The following is a 26,398-nucleotide window of genomic DNA, read 5'->3' as shown; positions in this document are numbered from 1 at the left end:
AAGAGAATAAGGTTGAAAATGGTTTATCTTTTCATTCTTTCCCAACCTGGAAGCAACATGAGCAGCTCGTGTATCGATGTTACCAAACGAAGGCGTCCAGCCTGGATAGCAGCTGTGAGACGAGCTGACGTGCAGTTCTCTTCCATCTCCAAATATCTGTTGGTGCTCCAGACATTTTCATTCCGGTAAGTTCTAAATATGTTCATATCTTTATAGCCTATTAGTTTTATTTTCGATGCGCTCTGAGGTCATAGCAAATTAGAACAAACATCCTACTGAGTGATTTTGCAGAACTACCTTCTATTTATAGAGTTGCTAATTATTTGGCATTATTGCAGCAAACCAGCCGATGAAATGGATGAAACATCGTGACTGGGTTCCAGCGCTACACAAGGGACCTGCTTCAAACATACCACCATGCCAATCAGATTACTTCTTCCATGTGAGGGTGAAGAGGTGACCCTCCTGGATAAGATGGTGAAGGTTTGCTGCGTTTGGTGAACAGTGTGATAATAAAACCCGGGAAGAATGAAACCTGCTCCTGTTAAATATTCTTAAGTCTTGTGCTGTTAAAATTGCTGTATTTTTTCAAAAGATACAGTAAATAATGTTAGTAGTGGGTGATGTCATGTAAACACTGTCATGATTTTGTGTAAACATTTTGTCATTTGTAAACTATAAATGACATCATCATTGCAACTGATGTGATGTTCTATAAGGTGGTTTCAATAAAAAAAAAAAAGAGCAAAAATTAGTTTGTTTCTTTATTCAACTTTTGAACAGTGGGACTCAGTCAGTACATATTCAGTAAATGCAAATTATTTACACGGCAGTGCACTACAGGCATAAATCTAGACCCCTAGATAAAACATTATGGGTCATTCCCACAACCCACAGCTTTACTGTGTTCCAGCAAAGTATCCAATAGCAGTGACGACTCCTCCACAGTAGCAGGTGGGATTTTTCTGTTTTGAGGACGGCTCCTTTTCCCCGTCACTACAGATGGTCTGTTTATGTTTTGATCAAGAGCCTTTTTTTGGGCAGCTGAAGAGGAGAAGTCTATCTTATGGCCAACCTCTGGCTGTATCTTGGTCACATTACCCAGCAAAACCCAGTATGCAGGTTCATCTGTAACAGTCCTTGTGCCACGATCAACACTGTTGCTTCTACATTAAACAGAAGAGCAGGGACATGGCTGCAGGTCTCCATGACTCCGGCCATGCAGGTGCAGCGGGCGGCTTCAACCTTCCCTGTGATGCTCACAGTGACCCATGGCTGCAATGCTGGTTCATTCAGTCTTTGAGAGTGCAGGACCTGAAACACACACAGACAAAGTTAATTTAAAGACAAGAACTATGAGCCAAGGCCGACGTAAATGTGTTTAATCTACTTTATCATAAATGTAACAAAGTGTTTAGAAAGTTAGCACATACATGTCATTTTTCATTTCTTTATGTGTCCATCTATAGAACGCTGCATGTTATAGTGTAAATCTGCCTGTTCTCTGTCAGAAACCTGCCTGCAGAAAATGAACCTAAAGGATGTAATGCAAGGATGTCACATCAATGCACTGAACTCACTATGTTATCCCTCTAACAGCCTCCACATGTTCTCACTGTAATTTCCCCTCATGAATGAATTTATGCTGCACTAATCTGAATGTTTGCAAGGAAATCAAACGCATTTCACTCGCAGTACTCGAGCTGACTTACCTTTGCTTGAATGACGACTTGTACGCGCTGACTCCACAGATAAGGTCCGAAAATATGTCAGGCTACGTCAGTAGCGGTTGGTCTTCAGGGTTTCTACTCCACGGCCGTATTTCATACGGGTCCACATTTCCAATGCACGCTATTTTCTGCAAGTACCGCTGCTTCGCCTCTGAATGAAATCGGTCTCTATACAGTTCATTCTCTTTTGAGCTGCTTTTAAGCATCTTTCTTGTAGTCGTCGTTCCAACACAGTGTGTTTGGTTTGATTCGTAGACCCCGAAAATGGCGCTGCGCTCCCATAATGCATTGCGGCGTGACGTCAACTCCAAAGCCCTATCTTATAAAGCCTGATGCTAGCCTGAGTGTAGTCGGTCATCAGAGGGGGTCAGACATGCCCAAAATGACCATAAAGAATTATTTTATGCTGAAGTTTCCACTGATCTTTAAAAATGTCAAACGTTGCCACCAACAAGGAAGAAAATAAACCGTTTTGAAAGTCCATCCATGCATGATTGCGTCTACATCCTGCTTCCTGACAGAAATAGGTTTTTACCTTCAGCAGAAGCGTCAGCGTCCATCAGCAGGAGGACAATAACCACGTGTGGTTTCCTGCCTATTTAATTGGTTCTTCCAGCTGTTGGCTCGCTGTGAGTTCGTGTGATTCATTGATGGCGCTCAGCGGGAGGCCCTCACGCTCCTCCTGATGGAAACGTCGCTGTGCCATAACAGGAGCGGCGTGCTGTAACCTCACCTTTTCAAAAATAAACGTTTAACTCTGCTTTAGCCCAGCTGATTATTTCACTCCTGTTATCATCACTGCTGTGAGCTGATTGGACCTCAGCAACATCCTCACTCGCTCCGCCCACACAGCCACCGTGTTTATAGGGAGGTCATCGCCTCCTTTAACTGTGTGTGTGTGTGTGTGTGTGTGTGTGTTGTGGAGGTGGGACGCAGGGTACACCTGCACAGGTCACCCGTCTGTCGCAGCGCTGATGATTTATAGTTGGAGCCGACTGGAAGCAGCCTTCTTATTACCACCTGATAATGATAATGACACCTTTCCAGGTTATTTCTGGGATAATTTAATTGCAGGTGTGCGCGCGCCTCGCCGAGGCCTCCAATCAGGTGTGTGGGCCGGCTCTGATGGCAGGATCCAAGTAATACTGATCAGCAGCCCGTCTCTGCTTTAGACGCTCTGAAATATGATGACAGTGACCTGATCCATCAAACACCTGCAGGCCTGATCACACCTGCGTGCTGCTTTCATGCACGCAGGTGTGATCCAGAGCTCCGCCTGAACTCCGTCCGACCAGGACGTGCGAGGAGCACGAGGTTTAAAGGTTTAAAGAGTGTGAATGACAGACGGCAACAACTAAAAACATGGAGCGTGTTAGTGAGAACACGTGATGTCACGCTCTGTGAAAGGAGGGAGCTCAACGCATCACAGGCCAGGATCACTGATATTAGGGTTATGGGAATAACAATGAGAGACACGCCCCCTCAGCGTCCATCATCCGGTCGGATTCGCAGTCGTGCCACTCTGATGAACTCTGTTCCTCCTGCAGGGCTGGAGAGCGTGGACCACTACCCCATCCTGGTGGCTGTTACCGGCATCCTGGTTCGGATCCTGGTGGACGGAGACCGGCAGGGGTAAGACCTCCTCTCTGGTTCTGGCTCTGCTGGTTAGGGTCAGCCGGGGGCTCGGGCCACGGCTGCTTCTGCGTGTGTGTGCACCACTGACTTTTCAAATTAAGAGCCCTGTATGTGAGTAACTGCTTGGTGTTGGATCCTGTGTGTGAAACACTGTGTTCTAATGTGAGATTGATAGCAGTCACATGATGCTCAGGCCTCCTGACCTCTGACCTCTGAGCTGCTGACTAATCCATACGTGGCTCGGGGTCACAGTCAGTGATCGATAATAGTGATCGGTAAATGTCCCCAATCATCTCCTGACTGACTGCTGATGTCATCAGAGAAACCAGGCGGCGCTGGTGATGCAGGTGTGACGTCCACGTGGTTTTCATCATATTACTTCAGTAAGCAGAGCTCCTCCCACTGAAGCTAAAGCTCAGGTTTAACTCATGAAGGCTCAGGTGTGTCGGTCTCCTCAGGTGTTTGAGCAGGTAAACTGCTTCTCCGAGCTCAGTTTGGAACAAACTCATAACGCGAGGTTGTCGTCACTCTGCTGTTTATGGAGGACGGATGGAGTCGAGCTTACCTGCCGTGAGACGTCTGCTCTGCTGCCCAGGAAGCTCCACCCGAGCGTGACCGCGCAGCTGTTTGTTCAACCCCGCCCACCTGGGGCGTCACAAAAATGAGTTGTTTACAGTTCACGGTGGGGCGAGCGAGGCAGCCTGTAAGCGTGACGCTCAGGTGTGCAGGGGGACACGTCCAAATGACCTCCAACGCTCAGCACGCCTCCATGACGCCGCGGCTGAAATAAGAAGCTTAGTGTGAATCCAGGAAACCCTCCTCACTCTGAGCACCTGGCCCCGCCTCTCAGCACAGTGTCCAATCACTGGGTGTGCTTGGTTTTGATTGGCAGGTGCTGGCAGGGAGCCTGTGGCGCCGTTATCGGGGCTGTTCTGATGTGTCAGCGTTTTCCTGATGAACTGCAGGTCAAAGTGACGGCGGCGGGTTGCAAGCAGGAAGCTCACCGCTGAACGTGCAGTCTAAGACGAGCCGACGCTGAAAGGCGGGACTTCCTGTTTGCCTGGCGTGAAGCTGTGGGAGTCAGAGGTGTGATCTGTGAAGTTTTGGCGTTTTTGAGGCCTGATGAATGAATCCAGGTCACACTCGTTTGAAGTGCCGCTCAGACGCTCGCTGAGCTCGAATCAGCCGTGAACTTACTTCCTGTCTTCCCTCTTCATTTGCACGCCGCCCTCCTTCTGTCACCTCCCCCATCTTTATGTAACACTTCACTTTGTGTTGTTTTCACATCAAAGGTAACGCCGTGTTTTTAACAGGAATTATCATCTTCCTCTCGGCGCCGCCGCAGCGCGCTGAGTTATTTGTGTCTGTTATTTGCTGCTCAGCGCTCTGACAGGCGCGCTGCACCTGCAGGCGCTGCTCAGGGCGCAGTACTGCAGACGCGTCTGCATCTGTGCTTTTAGGTCAAGGTAAAGCAGAGACGAGGTCGGCGTGAACCCCGCTTCCTGTAAGCTTCCTCGGACGGAGCGTCTCCAGGTGGAGTCGTGACTGTAACTTTGATAAGTGGTTGGAGATGGATGAGGTTTGGGAGCTTGCAGTGATGGAGACCGCAGGAAGGCTTAGTGCCCGTTAATGGACTCTGAGAAATGAATAAAGGCATTAGCGTTGTCTGCAGGGGGCGGGGCCGGCTCCTGCCTGGCGAGGTGGAGGGAAACGGGGGATGTCCTCAGCCTGTTTAAAGCCTGGACAGGCCCCTCCCCTGTCACTTTGAATGAAATGTAATAAGAGCGAGTCTGAAAGGAAGTGCGGTGCAGAGGAGCTCTCATTAAGGAGACATCGATCCGATATTTGGATCGGTCCGGTCCTGACTCAGGACGCCGGGTCAGGCGTCGCTGTCCTGTGGTCACACAGCTGGAGGTTCATCAGCTGGTTAATGTCGCCTCCTCCTGCTCCATCTGTGAGGAGCATCGATGCCATCACAGGTGTGTGAGCAGTGTGTCCTGATTTATGACATGAACCATCACTGACTTTTACTTTCCACAATAAAACACACCTCTCAGCTTTTATTTTGAAGAGCTGGACGTAAACGTGCCTGCAGGCTGTAAATAAACCACAGAAAGGTTCACACATGTTTCTCAGCATGTTTGACGGATGTTTGTTCATTAAGAATGATTTAACACTGTTCAGAGGACAGTCGCTGACTCGTTAAAGCAAAGAAGGCTTCAGCTGCTGAGCCTCTGCTTCACTCGGCCCTGAGCCCATGAAGGCCTGTCCTTCACCTCGCTGCTCCCATCACAGCGTCCGCATTCTAATGGTGGCTGTGTGCGCTCGAGCAGCTGACACGCCACATCCCATCGATGTTTCCGTCCATTAATGCAGGGTCCTCGCCCCAGCACAGATGTGTCAAACATGTGGCCCCGGGCCCAGAACAGAGGTGCAGCGTGCTGTGACATGTTTTGTTACATGGGAGACATCTGGAGATGTTTGCAGCGAGAGCTCGGACTTCCACCATGCTGGCTTCTCCTCATTGGCTCCCTGTTGGGGGCCTGGTTCTGGCGGAGGCTTCTTCCTGATAAGAGTTTTTCCTTTCCACTGTCACCAAGCGTGTGCTCACATGTCATCTGATTGTTGGGGTTTGTCTGCAGGGTCCGCACTGTTAGGTTTTGTATTGTTGATTGCCATTTATGCTTAGAAATATCTACTTATATATGCTTAGAGTTTTATATTAGTTGTAGATTGGTAGAGGTTTGATCCTTGATGGTCTGCAAACTTTGTGTGCATTAGAGAGCACTCTGGGAGCACGAGAGAGGTCGTACCTTGTCTTATTGTTTTATGGTAGGATTAACGTAGCTACGTCTGTTCTAGTCTAAGTGCTTTAACTGCTGGACTTCCTCACCGTGTTATCTAGGGTGAGACTACCCTCTTCCTGACCAAGGATGTTTGCTTTTGTGCTTTCATGTTATAGGACCCTTTGATCAGCAGTAACACACACACACACGGTACTCTTTGTGTGTATGTAGACATCATATGTTAATGACCCTATGCATATTCACGTAACCTCAATAAAAGAGCAGTGTTACGGGGGAACAGACGAGAGCAACTGGGGTCAAGCGAAGGAACGGCGTCTGTCCGGTTCTCTCCCGTGCACGAGAAACATGAAGAACTTTGCCTACTTCGTGTCTTGCGGTGTAATTATATTGTCTTCAACATTCCAGCGAATAGGTTCAAGCTACAAACCTATCACGCACCTACAGCATAAACATATTTACTTATAAAAGCAGTGACAGCCTTTAAGGTTGAAGCATGAACAGCAGGCGTAATCCTGGCGTGTTTGGAAAGACAAGCGTCCTGTTTTCATTTGTTTAATGATGTTTGTTCTTCTTGCCGTCGCCTGAAGCCCCCCCCCCCCCCCCCCACACACACACACACACACACACACACACACAGGATCTCCATAAAGGCAGCGCTGCTGCTGCTGCTGTGATTGATCGTGCTCGACTTGTGTGGACTATGAGCCTCATCACTGCCCACACACACACTCCCCCCACCCTGTGTTCACATCAGAGCTATTAACAGCCCCCCCTCCGTGCTCCATTGTGCAGAAAATCAGTGGTGCTAATTGTTGTCCATTAGCTCTGGCTGAGAGGGATCAGCAGCAGCTTGCAGCCTCCTGCAGATTAGATTGAGACCGAGGCTAATTAGCTTAGCAGCTGTGGAGCCTGAGAGGCCTGCACTGCGCTCTGGGATGGAGCTTCTTTTTTCCAGCCTGCAGAGATTTGCGCTGCTCGCTAAAAACAGGCTGAGCAGCTGGGTCAGCTTTGAGGTGACGGCGTGACTCGATACCACGGAGAAGACTTTGACCCCAAAAGTAATGATGAAGAAGATGAACGTGTTCTTTTCCAATTAGAAGTTAAGAGTAAACAAAATAAGAGCTTAAGACTGAAATGAATAAAAGCTCTTCACAGATTTGAAGGTGAAATGTATTTTAGACCAAAGGGTACGGCAAACAGCACGACGATGGCAAACAGCACGACGATGGCAAACAGCACGACGATGGCAAACAGCACGACGATGGCAAAAAGCACGACGATGGCAAACAGCACGACGATGGCAAACAGCACGACGATGGCTAACAGCACGACGATGGCTAACAGCACGACGATGGCTAACAGCACGACGATGGCTAACAGCACGACGATGGCAAACAGCACGACGATGGCAAACAGCACGACGATGGCAAACAGCACGACGATGGCAAACAGCACGACGATGGCAAACAGCACGACGATGGCAAACAGCACGACGATGGCAAAAAGCACGACGATGGCAAACAGCACGACGATGGCAAACAGCACGACGATGGCAAACAGCACGACGATGGCAAACAGCACGACGATGGCAAACAGCACGACGATGGCAAACACATGGAAACCATTTCGTTATTGCCGAGAGCGTTATGGTAACGTGTGCTGTGAGTTAGCCGTTAGCTAAAACTGACCTCACAGCTGCTCCAACGCAGCCAGAAACACATGAAGCAGGAAGCGTGCAGCTCTTTGGTCCTCAGCTCTTCAGGCCTGAAACCGTCCGATTGGTCCTCCACTCCCCTCCTGGTCCACGCGTCCGTAATCTGCTCTGTCACGGCTCGATCTCCCGCTGAGCTCCAATTCATCTTTATCCAACTACTGTCCGCTAGCTGCTACGTTAATGACAACAGATGGCTAATGCTAGCGTGTGCACCGGCCTGGTTTCTGACGACCCTCCAGTTTGTGCACTGGGGCCGATCAGCCCATGTTTTTATGGTGAATCGTGTTTCCTGTGAAACGGAGCGAGTGCAGCCTGGATCTGATGGTCATCAATGTCTCTTCTCTCAGGGTCGAGTGAAAGCGTTTCACTGAAGCTTAGGTTTCTGGGGTTCCTAGTAAAGTGAATATCACGTCACGCCCAGCTGTACTTACAGTTGTGGCGAGCAAGTGTTCGCGCTCACAGTCGGGCAGTTCACCGCCACACGCCAGCATCCCTGCCGTTCATCTCCACGCTGCACTCAGACCTGCACGCCTCCGTAAACCTGACCTCCATCCGAAGGGCTGAACTTGTCTTGTTGATGCTGTGTGAACAAAGCGTAGCGTACACCTCGTGACACAGGCGTGCAGGCGCGTCATTGTAGCAGTGCAGAGTGGCGACGCCGGCTGTTCCGGAGAACGCTGCGGGGAGTCACCTGATGATGATGATGACGTCTTAAACAGAGCATGCTCAGAGCGTGAAACTGAAAGCAGCACGATCAGAGACTCAAACAGCAGCTGAACGTCTTTAATAAACACACGGCACACACAGACTTTATTGTCACGTTTTACTGAACATCACGTACGGCGCTCTCCGGGGAACCGCCATCACAGACATGGTGAGGTCAGGCTTTAATTTCTCCAGCAAACAAAGACGTGTTTATATTTGCAAACAACATGTGAAACAACGAATGTAAAAACCCTCCATGCTGCTCACGCTCACGAGCCCCAGATCAGTCGCCTAAAGCGCTTCGTACTGTAAGGTGAAGACCTACGATAAACAGAGAAACTCCAACAATCAGACCACGCCCCCATGGAGCAAGCGCTTTGGCAACAGTGGGAAGGAAAAACTCCCCTTTAACAGGAAGAGCCCAGTTATCAGCATTTAGTTTCGTGGCAGTTCTGTCACACCGAGCGTGCCTGTTCATCTTTAGTGTGACTCTCAGAGCTGTGAATACTTTACGGTGAGCATTCACTTCCCAGCATGCACTGCTTTGAGGCTGTGATTCGTCTGTGTTGGATAGTGTAGTGTTAAGACCACACACCTTTGGAGCAAGTTTGATTCCCTCCCAGTATCCAGTGAGGGTCCTGGCTCGGCCCCCATGCCAAACACCAAGCCTGGAATGGCGCGGCTACGTCTGCAGCCCGTCCGCAGCTTGGTCACGTCATCTGTGTGATTGTGTACGTGACCAATAAAGCAGTTTCTTGTGTTTTTGAAAGCATGCGGGTGACACGACACAGAGGTCCGACCTAAATGGAAGAACCAGGATTACAGCATCGGCTTTTTTCTGCGTCAGCTGACGTGAACGATGATGTGAAAACGTGCTTGTAGTTCTTAAACATCTAAACACGGTGTTCAAGACCCTCAGATGAGTCGCTCGTCGGTGCATCTGCGCGTACGTGCGTGTCGTTGCTCTGAAGCGTGCTTCTTGTCCTTCCCGTGGTCACGTGTCAGCGTGGAAATGAGGCTGGAAGGAGGCCGCGTGGCCCCGACAGAGGAGAAGATCTGAGGACGAAAAGAGGAGGAGACATTTTATCACTTTAAGGTTATCACACAGGGCCTGAACAGTTCACCCACAGAGCGCACACACCTGAGCCTGAACAGCCACGCCTACAGGGTTTTGACTCAAACTGCCCTTCACTTCTTATTTTTACAAGCCTGTGGGAAATACGTGCAGTCGTTTATTGCAGACACAAGCAAATGCAGAATGTTAGGCAAAGACAGAGTTCGGCTCTCTGGGGGGGGCTCTGAGCGGCTCTCTGGGGGGGGCTCTGGCGGGGTCTCTGGGGGTCTTCAGGAACTGTTCTTCAGGCTCCCTGAAGGACTCTCATGCTGTTCTGTCAGGATGATCCCACACTGCTTCAGTGATGTGGAGCTCTGTGTGTTTCTATCCACGTGTGCTTTGATGCACTGACTGTGTGTTTGGATCTTTGTCATGCTGAAACAAGCTGCTGTTTCCAGATGTTCCTGGCTGGTGGATCAGACTCTGATAGTTCATCAGTTTATCAAAGGTCTCCAACAGCACTGAAACCATGACAGAGCCTCCACCGTGCCGCCTCCTGACCTCCTCGTACACACTGACCGTGATGTGGATCCATCGTCCAGTTCTCGTGTCATTTTAAGACCTCTGCCTTCCCTCCCGTGTCCCCTCGTTAAGAACGTCTTCCTGACAGCCGTCCTTCACTGATCGTCTCTGATGAGACTTCAGTGAGCAGCAGATGATCAGCTGAAGGTCCAGATCGTCTCTCAGGTCCTGTGTCGGGTCTTTCTGATCCAGTTTACCTGCCGTAGAGTTTGGGAATCACCTCGTTGGAGCAAAAATACAATTTGATGTTACACTGTGTTTTCTTTGGGATTTTACACAGATTGAATAAAAACATGGAAACAAGTGAAGCGTGTGTGTGACGGGCGAACAAAGAGCCTGCAGGAACCGTTTAAACGCTGTTATGTGCAGACAAACACTGGTGCATCGTAGAGTGAGGAGAACCTTTGATCAGCGCTGTAGTCCAGCGTGATAACAGCCGACCTGCAGACGTGCTCGGTGATCCTGACTGTGACAGCACACTTTGAAAGAGGCTCCGTGTGCTCTCATCAAGCCAGGAAGAAAAGCCTTTCCTCCGACACATGAACTAAACAGAAGCTCGTCTTCATACCTCTGGTCTATGTCCTCTGCAATGTTCCCTCTAAGCTGCGCGCGTGCACGATTGCGCACTGCTGGCACGTCTGTGCCCACAAAAAAAACAAATCTAAGCTGAATTAAAATTAAACTTTATCAATTCTGTTTTGCAGTGTTAGTCAGTGACTGGCTGCTCCCGTACGGGATCAGAACGATGTCGCCTCATCCCACAGTCCAGCCAATCACGCGATTCACATTCGTATATACGCAGCTAATCAACGTGGTTGACGTTTATAAGGAAAACGCTCGAAAGCCTGTGAGCAAAAACCAAACGCCGCCCTTTCCTATTGGTGGAAAAATGTACCATGTGGACCAATCAAAAAATGATATGGCTACATGGCATTTAGTTATTTAGGGAGGGGGAAGTTTTAGGAGTGACGGTGTGTTTGAGATGTGAGACATTTGTGACGTTTAGCACAAATCTTGTGTAGTCAGTGTGTAGTTAGTGTGTAGTCAGTGTGTAGTTAGTGTGTAGTTAGTGTGTAGTCAGTGTGTAGTCAGTGTGTAGTCAGTGTGTAGTCAGTGTGTAGTTAGTGTGTAGTTAGTGTGTAGTCAGTGTGTAGTTAGTGTGTAGTTAGTGTGTAGTCAGTGTGTAGTTAGTGTGTAGTTAGTGTGTAGTCAGTGTGTAGTTAGTGTGTAGTTAGTGTGTAGTTAGTGTGTAGTTAGTGTGTAGTCAGTGTGTAGTCAGTGTGTAGTCAGTGTGTAGTTAGTGTGTAGTTAGTGTGTAGTCAGTGTGTAGTCAGTGTGTAGTCAGTGTGTAGTTAGTGTGTAGTCAGTGTGTAGTCAGTGTGTAGTCAGTGTGTAGTCAGTGTGTAGTTAGTGTGTAGTTAGTGTGTAGTCAGTGTGTAGTCAGTGTGTAGTCAGTGTGTAGTCAGTGTGTAGTCAGTGTGTAGTCAGTGTGTAGTTAGTGTGTAGTCAGTGTGTAGTTAGTGTGTAGTCAGTGTGTAGTTAGTGTGTAGTTAGTGTGTAGTTAGTGTGTAGTTAGTGTGTAGTCAGTGTGTAGTCAGTGTGTAGTCAGTGTGTAGTTAGTGTGTAGTTAGTGTGTAGTCAGTGTGTAGTTAGTGTGTAGTTAGTGTGTAGTCAGTGTGTAGTCAGTGTGTAGTTAGTGTGTAGTCAGTGTGTAGTCAGTGTGTAGTCAGTGTGTAGTTAGTGTGTAGTCAGTGTGTAGTTAGTGTGTAGTTAGTGTGTAGTCAGTGTGTAGTTAGTGTGTAGTCAGTGTGTAGTGTAGTCAGTAGTGTTGTGTGTGTCAGAACAATGAGGCGACTGCTGAGTGTTACAGGTGTTACAGCAGTGACACATCTGCTGCTGTCAGGCCTGCAGGTATCAGGCTGTTGTTCTCCTTCATCTCATAGTGGACAGAAATTATTTTTTGGAGCGGCACAAATAATTTGTGTGGCATCAGATTTGATGCAGAACAGCTGATTGTTCTGTAAATAGTTTGAAATGTTTGTTTAAGAAACGCCTTGGCTGCATTTTTAGGTAAACAGCTGCAAAAATCTTTGTTGTTTACATGACTCAGTAACTTTTTTGAAGAAGTAACTACATAATTAATTGCCCAACATTGGTCATTATTTACTGTATTTGCAGACAGAGTTACAGACTCTCTCCCAGACCACAGACTCATAATACAGTCAGAGCTTTATGAAAGAACAAAGAAAGTTGTGTTTTCAAAACTGGAGTTCAAGTTATTTTTCCTTCCAATAGTGTTAACATGCTGCACATGGACAAGATCTTTTTTACATTCTCATTGTCAGTGAGCTAAAGCAGTTAATGAAAAGTCGTCTAACATAAACGCTGTAATTTGATTATTTTAATAAACATGTAACTTGGATGATTGGATGCTGGCGTGACCACAGTGCACACGTCTGCTGTCGCTCACAGTGGTCCAAGGGACGCTCAGGGAGTTTGTGTGCTCAGACACATGAAACATTAGAGGGAACTTTGGTCCTCTGCTGGTTAAACTGGTCCGGCCTCGCGCTGACTGGTAACGAGCTGCTCCATCTTCGTGGGGTTTGTCTGTGCCTTAAAAGCGCTCCGGTCTTTGTTTCCTGAGCCGTGTCCCGGATGTTTGGATCTGATGTGTGATGTAAGAAGGAGGCAACATAATCCTGTGAGGGGGGAGGGGATGGGTCTGTAAAAACTACAGGCGTCACATGACATCCAGGAGGAGGGGTCTGCTCCGATGCTGCCCGTGAGGCTCGGACTCTGTCTCCAGGAAATGAACTGGATCCACCATTGGATTGGTTTTATTAACACATGCGACCGGCACCTTTTAAGCATTTCTCTCACTTTACATCCTGACGTGTCAGGCGCTCCGCTGAGCTGATGCCGTCCGTGATTATCCGTGCCTCACGGCGCTGATGAGGAGGCGGGGTTTGGTAGCAGCTCTGAATGAAGGAGCTCAGGGGTCGTTTGCTCGCCCGGGGGCCTGTAATCTGATCTGAAGAGCAGAAACGGGACTCGCATGTTTGGAAGCTCAGCCATGTTCAGATCACGGTTCATCTCCTGATTATTGATGAATATCTGTGATCATCAGCCTGCCAGACGGGTTATTCATCTGATGAACTCGGCTCGAATGTTTTTCCACTTTTGTGTTGTTTCTGCTCTGAGGCTCTCGTGGACTCTGAGGGCTCGCCTGCACATTTAAAGAAATCACATTTTGTGTAATTAAGGCGGTATGAACAGTAAACACAGCCTCTGCAGGGAGTCTGCCCCGGCTGGTCCAACATGGTGGCGTTAGTCCATCAGACCGCCGGTCAGCTGCCTTGTTGGGAAAGCAGCTGAACAGCAGCCACAGGACTGGATTTCCTCTAATAAATCAGTCGTTTGTGACTCTGACAGATGAGCAGAACAGAGCTGCTGTAATGAGCCCCAGGTGCGCTGCTGTTAGTGTACCTGCACCAGCCGGGAACACTGACGCACGAGCGGAGACCTGAGGACGGAGCTGATTGATAAAGTGATCAGAAACTCAGGTGAAACATCTGGATCCATGAATGATTGATGAGGTTCAGGCCGGTTCAGCTGCAGAGCTGGATTCTTCCACGGGGCTTTGATTCACTCTGCCTTCATCAATTTTTCATGGCAGATGTTTTAGGCGAGCCTCAGGAGGAGGAGCCTCAGGTGGGAGCTCGTTCCAGATGGCTGACTGAGGTTACCCTACTGTCGTGTAGATATCGTCATGCCTGCACTCTTGTGTGTTGCTCACAGGAAACACAGCGCACTGCTTCATTCAGGGAACACTCATCGCTTTAGGCTGACTTCCTGTTGTCAGTAGGTGGCGCTGCAGAGCGAAACATCAGCGAGGCCTTTCGCTAAGACGACAAATCAGAGCTGTGTGTTAAAGTGAGGAAACTGGAATCTTGTAATGATGGAGTGAAGGAGGCCGACTGTCTCCTGTCAGCTGGACTCATCCACGGCCGTTAGCTGGGAGCAGATTCGTGTCTGACACATAGAGCTGGGCGATAGAACGATAACGATATGTATCGCGATATAACTTTTACTCGATAGAGAAATTAAGCTATCGCGATAGACCTCGCCGCTCTTGTCCTCAAAAAAAAAAAAAAAAAAAAAAGGTCAGCCAATCCAAATTAAGTAGCGCAGAGCCGAACCAATCACAGCCGCAGCGTCACGTCACGTGACTTGTTACGTACAGCACAAGTGCCAAGCTGCACGTGTGTTTGTTTGGGAAGCAGCCAGCGGGTAATGGAGGAAATGAGTGTGCCGACTAGAAAAATCAACCGAGCGTGACCGAAGAGAAAACAGATGATGGTTCCAACGCCGGAGAGATTGTCGAACGGAAGAGCCATAGAAGCTCCGTAGTGTGAAGGTATTTCGGCTATTTCAAGTCTGACAAAAAACAGAGTAGCGTGCACTGTAAATTGTGCCGAAAGCAAGTCTGGAAATACAATAAACTGGTGCATGCGTCACACTGTGCGCCACGTTATTGTTTCAGTGAAATAAATTTCTACAATACTGTTACTGTTAATTCTACTCTCTGCAGTGTTTAAATGCTTACATATACACACAGTTACTGTCCCTCCACACATACGACTCGGTTCTGCTTCTATGCCCCAGCTTTGTTTACTTTTTCCCACCGAGGCTTCTAGACTTCTGATTGGCCAACATTTCTGCACGGTTAGGAATCTAGCGCCACCTGCTGCTTTGGCATGTTCATAGCAGCGTTTTCCTTCATTTCTGCCTTTATGTGTGGACGGGATTATTTTTTAAAACGAAAACGGAAAATCTCAGTTTTCAAAAATACCCGTGTACGTGTGGACGTAGCCTCAGTCTCTGACTGGAAGCGCTAATTCATCATTCGGCTTTTGTCAGACTAAAGTAACTGTTAAAACTGTTTGAAAAGCTCAGCTATACAACAAGGAGAGATTGAGAATTTCCTTTTAGTTCTCAGTTTATTTGATATTGACAAAAGTTAGTCAGTTTTGTCTGTTATTCTGTAAAACAAACTAAGATTTATTTTTAGAATTAATATTTTGTTTCTAAGTGGAATTGACAATTTAGTCTGTTTCGTTTGTTCTATTTTGAAACTTAAACGCTTTAGCGGCTGCCTTTTGTGTAGTTTGCAGTATTTGCCTTTATTTAGCTGAAAAAGTCTCATGTTCCTTAAGTACATCTACCCTGTTGAACTTATTATGGGAAATAAATATTTAAATAAAAACAAGCTGCTGATTATTTCACATTTTACTTGTGAGCAACGGCACATTTAAATCTTACAAATATAGTTATTTGGCTGATATCGTGATAGATATCGTTATCGCCTGAAATGAAAAAAACATATCGTGATATGAAAAAATCTCATATCGCCCAGCTCTACTGACACAACAAGAATATCCTCCTGTTCACGAGGCTGAGCATTTAAAATAGGGACGTGTAGCACTTCCTGTTTTGCTGCAGCTAATTTCAAGCTCAGAGCTTCAGCTCACCGACGAGTCCAGTCTCAGCGTGAGGCAGTAATTCAGTACAGCTTTATTTAAAAGGCACCACATCAACAGTCACCTCCAGGTGCTTCAACCTGTACCACACCGTGACCGCTCAGCTTTCCTCTCTCAGCAAACGAGGACGTGTTTGTATTTGTATCCAGGATGTGGAAAACTGCTGAAACTACAAACGAGCCCCAACAATCAGACCACGCCCTATGAGCAACACGTTGGTGACAGTGGGCACGAAAAACTCCTTTTAACAGGAAGAAACCTCCAGCCACACCAGGCTCAGGGAGGTTTTCAGATCACAGCGTCGCGTTGCCCGCTGCTTTCTGGCATCTGCACGCCTCGCTTGGCCTCAGCTTTGCAATGCCGCCATGTTTGCCACGGCTAACCCTCCAGAACCGTTGTTGCTGGAGTCCACCATCTGTTCATGATTCACTGCTCATAATAATCCTTCTTTGTCTGATTCTGGGCTGATTTAGCCCCTCCCTCTTTTAGACTGACTTTCTTCTGATTGGCTGTCCCTTATGGAGGTGGGTGGAGCTTGTGTTGTGTAAGCTCTGCCCTGCTGTCACAAAGGCAGCCTGAACTTCAGTGTAACTCCTCGTTCCCTGACGTAAACGCAGCTCAAACAAACTCGGCGATATCCCAGGAAGTCGCAGCAGATCGGGACGTTAGGCTGTGAAGGTGCTGCTAACAACGAGCGCGGGCAGCAGCAGGATGTTTGGTCCTGAGTCTGCTCGCAGAGTTTTGGTGTGTCGTGCTGATCCAGCGAGCTGTTCGGGGCGCCGCCGCCTCACTGAGCGCGAGGGAAGACCTGCTGAATATTTGATGGCTGCTCTGCCTTCAGTGTTACATAAGAGCACCACATCACTGCTGCTCCCACTTACGTTAACCCCTGAGTGGGCAGGAGATGCACAGCAGCCAATCTAACCTTCTGATGAGCACTCCACTGCTCATCATCAGCTGATTGGAGCGCTGTGATTGGCTCGTTTCAGTCCCGCCGGCTCTTTCTCGGCCTGCGTGTATCTCACAAACCCCAGCTCAGAGCCTGCAGCGCTGCCCGGTAATGATGAGCTGTGATTGGACCGATTCGTCAAACGGTAGTTAACGCCACCTCCGGTGAGACGTGAAAACGGCGCTTTGGAAGGAAACGATCTTAACTTATTCCACAAAACAATCCTGAGGCTCGGCTGATCCCGGCGGTCCGAGCTGCTCGTTTGGGGTTGTGGTTCCGCCTGCGGCTGGCGTCTGCGGCCTGTGGGAGGATGACGGCGGTGATCTCGTGTGTGTGATGGGATGAATCGGAGCCCGTCTGTGTGGTTCCGCTCGAATGTGTCGAGCTTCTTAATGAAGTGTGAAAACTTCCTGCAGGCTTTGACGGGTGCCATCCGCCCCCCTCCACCTGACTTGCCCGTGGTGCTGGTGAGGTGTGAGCTGATTGGCTGCAGCCAAACGGCCTTTTCTGCGCTCCCTGAAGGACGTGCAGAGCAATCAGCAGCTTCAGCTCGTTTCCTATTGTGTTGATTTGAAAACAGCGTGAAGAAAATGGTGTGTGTGTGTGTGTGTGTGTGTGGGGCACAGCACACCTTGTGAAGTATAAAGGGGATCATGTAAAGAGTGTGTGACAGGAAAGGCTGACTCTGTCGCTGCTTGTTCAGCCAGGCGGCCGCGCACACCCTGAGAACATGATAACTGAGATGCCTCAGAGGTGGCTCTACCAAAAATCTGAGATGTGTTTGAATATCAAGAGCTTGAGGTCAGAGGTCGCGGTCTCTTGTGAAGAGTTCATGACTGTCCTCGCTCGATACACAGATCTCGGCGCTGCGATCAGCGTCACAGCGCCGCCCAGAGGAAACATTAGGAGAATGATTCTCAACGAGGAGCTGCAGGTCGACCGCGTCACCCAAGGAAAGCTGTCTGCTGATTGGATAAGCCTTCAGCCCCCATCCCGTCACCGGCGACAGGTTTTTCCAACGTTTCTTTAAAGTACCGTAACTCTTGAATGATTTGCGCTGATATTAGAGTCCTTCGGGTAATCCCAAGCACTGCGTCACAGCGGCCCGAAGACGAAGGTTGAGAGAGACGAAGGCGCACAGAAAACTGACGCTTTGTCAGACATCGTTTTTCTTTCTTACAATGATTTTATTTTTGATGTTTTTAGTGTTTTATATAAAAATAAGAGTTGCTGGATGTAAGCCCTGATAACAGGGTTTCATAGAACATTGTTTTATGCCATGTTTATTTCATGTATGACAAACACTGCCCCGCCCTCTTCCAGCACCTGTAAAGCAGGTGTATTTGAGGCTTGCAGGACATGCAGGCAGAGCAGGCTGGGTTTATTATCCACTCAGGAAAATGTTGCATAAAAGGAGCACGAGTGTCAGCAGTGCGATGTAGGCCTTTGGCTACAGACTGAGAGGAAGTGTACCGGGGAAGAAAAGAGATGCCCAAAAACAAACCACAGGGTCAAAGGTCACAAACTTGTTGTTGTTCAGACTGTAAGTCTTGTAATCATGTACAGTCTCTCTTTCTGCCTCTTTGAGTAAAAACTGTAACATTTCAATTCAGTCCTTTTCTGTTACTAATCCTGATTACGCTCACAGTAGAGAAAGAAGCTACCAGATGTGGAAAGACGCAGCAATCCTGAGGACGGGGACAAAAGCTCACAGCTGATTTTATGACACTTTTACAGCTAAAACAACCAAATAATTCCAGGAGGCCTGTTTAACTTTATAAAGGATAAAGCAGCTTCCCCAGAATCCCACTCTGGAGCAATTCTTTGTGTGTGCGTCAGTCTAAGGGCCGACCTGTGGAAGCTCAATAACTCGAAGCTCTGCCAATAAGGAAGCTGCATGAACGACATCATTTCCTGGTTACGTGCAAGCAGAAGGCGCTCGCAGTTTTTAGCAAAAACAAACAATCAGCTTTAAGTTCTCCAGCGTTTACGTCAATCTCGCTTCACCGAGCTTTCTGATTGGCAGAGCGTTTCACCTTATAGATGGTGGTGGGAACAAGCTTCCATACCAACCTCCTCGCTCTTACTCTGAAAGGTCAGCGACTGCTAGCTGGTGCTGCAGAGTCTGGCTTTGATATCATGTAAACAGGGCCAGTGTTGTCCTGTACAGAGACCTGGAGAGCAGCGTGTCACCAGGACACTCAGTCATATAACACTCGTTCCAAGGAGCTGCAGCTCCAGCTGTAACCTGAAGCTTCCCTACTGTGACTACGAGTTTCCATCGGCTCCTCTGCTCGCCACAGAGCGCTCACGCTGCTGTCGCCTACATGCACACTGGGAATAACGATGCTAATGCTAGTTAGCACGTTTATGATCAGCTGTTGTCGATCGCTCTGACCATCCTCAGATCTTGAGGTCAGCTCGTGATGCTCATCTGTAGTTTAGCCCCCCCCCTACACTCACTCACACACACACACACTCATGCACGCACGCACACACACACACACACACACTCACTCACTCACTCACTCACACACACACACACACACACACACAGACACTCACGCACGCACGCACGCACACACACACACACACACACACACACACACACACACACACACTCACTCACAGACACTCACTCACTCACTCACTCTCTCTCACACACTCACACACTCCCACACTCACTCACTCACTCACTCTCTCTCACACACACACACACTCCCACACTCACTCACTCACACACTCCCACACTCACTCCCTCACACACTCACACACACACACACACTCCCACACTCACTCACTCACTCACTCACTCACACACACACACACTCCCACACACACACACACTCCCACACTCACTCCCTCACACACTCACACACACACACACACTCCCACACTCACTCACTCACTCACTCACAGACACTCACTCACTCTCTCTCACACACACACACACTCCCACACTCACTCACTCACACACACACACACTCCCACACTCACTCACTCACACACTCACACACACACACACACTCCCACACTCACTCACTCACTCACTCACAGACACTCACTCACTCTCTCTCACACACACACACTCCCACACTCACTCACTCACACACTCACACACTCCCACACTCACTCACTCACTCTCTCTCACACACACACACACACTCCCACACTCACTCACTCACACACACACACACACTCCCACACTCACTCACTCACACACTCACACACACACACACTCCCACACTCACTCACTCACACACACACACACTCCCACACTCACTCACTCACACACACACACACACTCCCACACTCACTCACTCACACACACACACTCCCACACTCACTCACTCACACACACACACACTCCCACACTCACTCACTCACACACACACACACTCCCACACTCACTCACTCACACACACACACACACACTCCCACACTCACTCACTCACACACTCACACACACACACACTCCCACACTCACTCACTCACACACACACACACTCCCACACTCACTCACTCACACACACACACACTCCCACACTCACTCACTCACACACACACACACACTCCCACACTCACTCACTCACACACACACACTCCCACACTCACTCACTCACACACACACACACACTCCCACACTCACTCACTCACACACTCACACACACACACACTCCCACACTCACTCACTCACACACACACACACTCCCACACTCACTCACTCACACACACACACACTCCCACACTCACTCACTCACACACACACACACACTCCCACACTCACTCACTCACACACACACACACACACTCCCACACTCACTCACTCACACACACACACACACTCTCACACACTCACACACACACACACTCTCACACACTCCCACACTCACACACACTCACACACACTCTCACACACTCTCACACACTCACACACACACACACTCTCACACACTCCCACACTCACACACACTCTCACACACTCCCACACTCACTCACTCACACACACACACACTCTCACACACTCCCACACTCACACACTCCCACACTCACTCACTCTCACACACTCACACTCTCACACACACACACTCTCACACACTCACACACACTCACACACACTCTCACACACTCCCACACTCACTCACTCACACACACACACACACACTCCCACACTCACTCACTCACACACACACACACTCTCACACACTCACACACACACACACTCTCACACACTCACACACACACACACTCTCACACACTCCCACACTCACACACACTCTCACACACTCCCACACTCACTCACTCACTCACTCACTCACTCACTCACTCACTCACTCACTCACACACACACTATCACACAGACACTCACTCACTCACACACTCACACACTCTCACACACGCACGCATGCACACTGACTCTTTAATGACAGTAGGTGCTGCAGGTGTCCCTGTGGGGGCAGCGAGGCTCTGACCTCGGGGTTCGTAGTGACATATTGACGGCTCATGATAAATATTGATCCACGGTCCTGCGGAGGTCTTACCCCACGCCGGCGGGCCGTCCTGCTGTCCCTCTGATCCAGCTTTCAGAGAGTGTTTCCGAGGAGGCGCCACGCTGGCTGGTGATTATGATGGCGGTGGAGACGCCGCTCCAAACTTGGTCAGAGATGTTGTTTAACAAGCAGCTGCAGTGAAGTGTGTCTGTGGCGTCTCTGATTTCACGTGTGAAACATGAGAGCGACTCTGACCACGCCCACACGCTCGCTCTGAAGCGTTTAGATGACTTTGCTGAATGAAATGCTCGCAGCGGCCCTCACACTCACACCTGTACGATCAGGGTTTGTTTTATCTGTAAAATGATCATTTCTGCACGCGATGAAGAGATTTTCAAGGTTTCTGACCAGAATTTTATAAACATTAAGAAAAAACTACTTGAGCAAAAACACCCAATAATAATACAAATAGCTGCTCATTTCTGTGTTTATTCAGACCTGTGTTTTCTGTCTGTGCAGTGGTAAAATAACAGGATGAAAATGGGATGTAAATTAGGGAATTATTAAAAAGAAAACGTGTGTGTATAGAAGTAAAGATGTCTGTATATAAATCTGAATGCGCGCACACACACACACACACACACACTGTGCAGAGGCTGAGTGCTGGTCAGAGACAATAACAGCAGTGAGCTGGGCAGTGCAGATACTCGGGTTTATTAACACACAGATGCAGAGAGGACGACACACAGGAGGAGGAGGAGCAGTGAATACAGTGAGGACAATAACAGAAACACGTCTGTGCTGATTGGCCTGTCGGTAATCACATGACTGAGGCAAAACAAGTTTCACAAAGTTCCAACAATGGCCCCGCCCCCTGAATGAATCATTCCAGCTGATGTTTTTATTTATTCATCTCTATAATTCGTGATCTGACTGATGATGACAGTAACTGAACTCCAGAGTGGAGGGAGACGAGGAGGAGGGGCAGTTTCTATTTTTACTGGCTAAAAGCTGCTCTTCTGTGGCGTCACGCGGTGACAGGGCTACAGTGCGACTGGCTCTACGAACAGAAAGAAGCTGAAAGGCTCTACAAAAGGTCTCTCACCTCTGAGCGAGACAACAAGGCATCGTAAACGTTTGTTAAAGGTACAAGCCGTGCTTAAAGGGACAGCCGTGCGCTCGGGTGCAGTCCGTCCTCGCACCCCGTCATGCTATCTTTGGTTTGAACTCTGCGGCCCGTCACGGTGCGCTGGTTGGGTGCGGCGGGCTCGTCTGCTCTGGAGGGTTTTGGTTAACAGTATCAATCTGTGAAATTGCACTTGGATGTTTTGGATGAAAGCCTCGCCGTGGCCTGTGGGTCCATGCCGGAGTTGTGCTCAGGTGGAGGAGGAGGTGAGGGGGAGTGAGAGGGGAGTGGGGGTGGTGCGTTGCTATGGCATCATGATGGGCGTGTCTGAGAAGACAGACATAATGGAGTCTGTCTCCCCCGCCCTGTGCCGTGGCTGTTGCTCTGCCCCTAGCAGTAACCCTGGCCCCAGGTGTCCCGGCCCTGCCCTCAGCCTGCCATTTTGCTGCTCTCTGATTGGCTCCAGAAACACCACATGCTTGTTGGTACTGACCTTGCGGCCCGGGCCCTCCGTGCTGGCCGGCGGGGTGGGGGTGAGGATGGAGGACTGGGCGCTGCCCGCCCCAGCCTCGTTTCCCAGACTTGGGGTGGCCGTGGCCGGGGGCGGGGCTTTCAGACATGGAGGGCAGCGGCAAGGCGTCAGGTAGAGGTACATGAGCACCAGCACCAGGCTCACCACGCAGCCCAGGAGGGTGGTGAAGCCCGTGTTGAACGGTTCCTGGGGGTCGTTGCTATCCGCCAACACCGTGACGTTGACCTCCCATGTGTCGTTGCGGTGATGCTGCCGGTCCTCCGCCAGACACCAGTAGATCCCGGTGTCCTTCTCGCGTGCCGCCATGATCTCCAGGCTGCCGTTGGAGAACATCTTTAAGGACCCGTTATTCCCCGGGGGCAGCACCGACTCCAAGCTTGGCGACACCCAGAGGAAAGTGATGGCGTGGCCGGAGAGAGTGGTGGCACAGTGCAGCAGCAGCGCTTTCCCCGCCGTCACAGTAACACTCCTCTTCTGGGTCACGGCACTCAGGTTGCACTTCTCCAGGTAGCGTCCATGCTGGAGGAAGCGCACAGTGCCTCTCGGGTTCCCGTAAACCAGACAGACGTGCTCCTGCCTGAAGAAAAGCAGCGACTCAAACTCCTGCTGCTCCCAGGACCGGAACAGGCTGTACATGGGGCACTCGCACCACAGCGAGTTGTTGTGCAGGTAGAGCCCCTTCTGCAGCGAATGGGGCAGGGCCAAAATGTCCTCCAGGGGCAGTTTGGACAGGCGGTTTGAGGACAGGTCCAGCAATGACAGGTGGGGGTGGCTGTGCTTCTGAATGGAAAAGAAGGGGAAGTCTGTGAGGCGGTTGTGGCTCAGATAAGCCTTGCGCAAGTTTGTCAGTCCAGCCAGAGGTCTGCCCTCCACCCGCGAGATCCGGTTATTAAACAGCAGCAGCTCCTCCAACCCTGACAGCTCCTGGAAGTAATGCTCCTCCAGAACACAAAGATGATTGGATGACAGGTCCATGTTTCGGAGCTGAGCTCCGGACGAGTTTCTGAACGCTCCCGGCATGATCGCTGTCAGCTGGTTGTGGGCCAAACGTAACGTCTCCAGTTGAAGAAGTCCTTGGAAGGCGCCGTCCTCCAGCTGCGTGATGTGGTTGTGGCTGAGGTCCAGGGTGACGGTGGAAACCGGCATTTCTCCGGGAACGTGTCTCAGAGTCAGGGTGGTGCAGCTGAAGATGTCTGCGGCGCAAATGCAGCCGCCCGCCCGATAGGAGCCCCGAGACGAGGTGACGGCAGCGTGTACGGGGCTCGGCCGGTGCAGCTGCAGGCATACCAACAGCAGCACAGCAGCCCGCCACGCTGTCGGAGAGTCCACAGCCTGCAGGAATTCCGTGTGACCACCGACGTGCGACATGATGCCACCAGCGTGTGTCCCTTACTTTGAAAGAGCCTCAGTTTGCTGTTCACATCCTTCGTGCGCCGCGATTCATCTCATTTTGGCGTAACATGGTCGACACATAAACAGAGCAGGCGGAGGAAGCTTGCTGTTGCTCATAGTGTACGAGTCTGTGCGCGTCCTTCACTCTGAGCCTCTCATCGTCTCCTCTCAGAGCGTGGCTGTGGAGCGCGCTCAGTGTGCCTCCAGGCTGTTTGTTTGGTCTAACTCAGTTAATGTTGTCCACCTGCCAACCCGGCAGACGCCAGGAGAGGAGATGCCTAAATGGGTTATGTGAGGTGGAGGCGTCCCAGCACAGACTCCCTCTGTCAGTGATCCAGGTGTGCTGCGATGTCAGAACACCTGTCCCTGTCGTCCCATTTATCACACAGAAAAGTCAGAAATCACTTCCTGTCTCCTCCTTTCATCCCATATCTGCTCCGTGGGCGTCCTCCTTCAGCTCTGCTCGCTCCGGGAGTTTCCTTTCCGCACTCAGTCTCTGCTGCTGTGACGATGGCGAGCTCCGAGCGCCTCAGTTTGATCCTGGGATCAGACTCTCAGTGAGGTCGGCATCCCGTCTGCTCCACACTCGTCCACCACGCCGCTCTGCTGCTGCCCTGCGCTGTCTCTGGCCGCACTGAGCGCGCTCCTCGCTGCTCCCTCACAGATGTTGCTGTGTGTGTGCAGGTGTGTGTGTCAGTCGCTGCTGCCTCCGTCTCTTGACTGCGCTCGGCTCAGATGTGAGCTTCGTCTGTCGCTTCTGGTGCTTTCCCAGCTCCACCTCTCCTCCTCCTCCACTCTGGATTAACCCTCTCTCTCTCCCCCTGCTCCTCCTCCTGCTCCTCCTCCTCTCTGTTTTTGCTGCTCTGCTGCTTTCCGTCTCTTTTTGTTTCAGGCTCACACTTTGTTTCAGTCTCCTCCCTCCTCCTTGCTCCTCTCTCGGAGGCGCCGTGTGTTTCCTCGGAGGAGCGTGAGGAGCAGTGAGATGAACGCTCCTGTGATTTTACTCACAGAGTCAACAAAAATGATACTATGATCATGGTTTGTGTGATGATCAGGAGGAGGCGGGGCTCCAGCATTTCAATCTATGACACCATGAATACTTTGTGGCTCCTCCCTCCATGAACGCCATCTCCTCCGGGTTGTTCTCAGCCGTGTGTGTGTGTGTGTGTCCCTGTCTTTTGGTTTTCAGTCACAGTGTGTTTTATGCTGATTTGCTGTCACAGGATTAACATTGCGCGCACGCACACACACACACACACACACATTCAGACACGCAGAAACACACGCTCGCGCACACACACGCATGCAGATAAACACAGACACACCAACACACACATGCAGCATGCGCATACACTACAGACACACACACACAGACGTCTGAGCCCGGCGTCTCCGGGTGGCGTGCGTCCTGCCTTTCTGCTGTCGTTGCCCTGCAGGAGGACGCAAGCTGATCTCAGCCCAAGGTTAACATGAACACGAGCCCTTGAAGAGCTGAAGCTGACCTCTGACCTCTGACCCTGATCCTACCCTGCTGGACGTCCTGTAACGTCCGACTGAAGCAGCTCCACACAATAAAAACTTTATTAAGTCCAGCAGCAGGTAGAACACGGCGTTCTCTACCACGCACTGCTGTCATTGGTTAGACTGTGACACGTGACTACTGATGTAGTGTTTATTCATCTATACTGAAGCTGCTGAAGGAAGGATGGATGTATTAGAGGTGAAGTTGAGGCTGAAGTCAACGGTGTGAGGCCATGGCTGACTCGGCTGTTCTCCTGACCCTCCCAGACGTCCCGTTTCCTGTGACGTTCCTGTTCATGTGCTCCGTGTATCATTAGTGCCATAGCTCTGAACACGCTGCCCTTTCCTGGTTTATTATTAACGAGGGAACACGATGGACTCAAAACACAGCCGGCGACATTTCCAGCTGAGCTCTGTGACTCAGTTGTGTGGATGACGGCAGCCTACAGGACCGTGGAGGGGGGGCGTGTCGAGAGGCTGAAAAGATAAGGTCACGGGCGGTTTTACAGGGAAATGTCACCATGCTTCCCTCAGAGATCATCCTGTGAGGGACTCTACCCAGTTTGCTCACCGCTGAGCAACGAGCCAACATCTGCATCCAAACAAGAGGGGAAGTGACCG

General features: G+C 50.0%; 2 protein-coding genes and 1 long non-coding RNA gene across 3 annotated transcripts in view; 2 read left to right on the top strand and 1 right to left on the bottom strand.

The window, feature by feature from the left end:
• Positions 1-742, top strand: part of LOC146710418 (uncharacterized) — a 1,870-nt gene extending 1,128 nt beyond the window's left edge. Inside the window, exons 2-3 of the long non-coding RNA XR_014920615.1 lie at positions 54-185; positions 339-742. This is a non-coding gene — a long non-coding RNA (uncharacterized LOC146710418). The remainder of the gene's footprint in view (positions 1-53; positions 186-338) is intronic.
• Positions 1-26,398, top strand: part of rnf123 (ring finger protein 123) — a 110,864-nt gene that overhangs the window by 44,188 nt on the left and 40,278 nt on the right. Inside the window, exon 36 of the mRNA XM_085457837.1 lies at positions 3,278-3,362. Coding sequence (XP_085313963.1) covers positions 3,278-3,362 — 85 coding nt within the window. The remainder of the gene's footprint in view (positions 1-3,277; positions 3,363-26,398) is intronic.
• amigo3 (adhesion molecule with Ig-like domain 3) lies at positions 8,695-25,045 on the bottom strand. The gene is made up of 2 exons (XM_085457836.1): positions 22,826-25,045; positions 8,695-9,647 (listed from the first exon to the last, which is right to left on the bottom strand). Exons 1-2 carry the CDS (start codon positions 24,230-24,232, stop codon positions 9,507-9,509), a joined length of 1,548 nt encoding a protein of 515 aa, XP_085313962.1. The 5' UTR covers positions 24,233-25,045; the 3' UTR covers positions 8,695-9,506.

Source organism: Copadichromis virginalis, linkage group LG5, assembly GCF_057382275.1.
Source record: "Copadichromis virginalis isolate Kocher_CV1m ecotype Utaka linkage group LG5, C_Virginalis_male_GT1.1, whole genome shotgun sequence".
Classification (NCBI taxonomy): Eukaryota; Metazoa; Chordata; class Actinopteri; order Cichliformes; family Cichlidae; genus Copadichromis; species Copadichromis virginalis.
The sequence above is the reverse complement of the archived record's forward strand: the minus strand, read 5'-3'. Positions and strand labels throughout refer to the sequence as shown.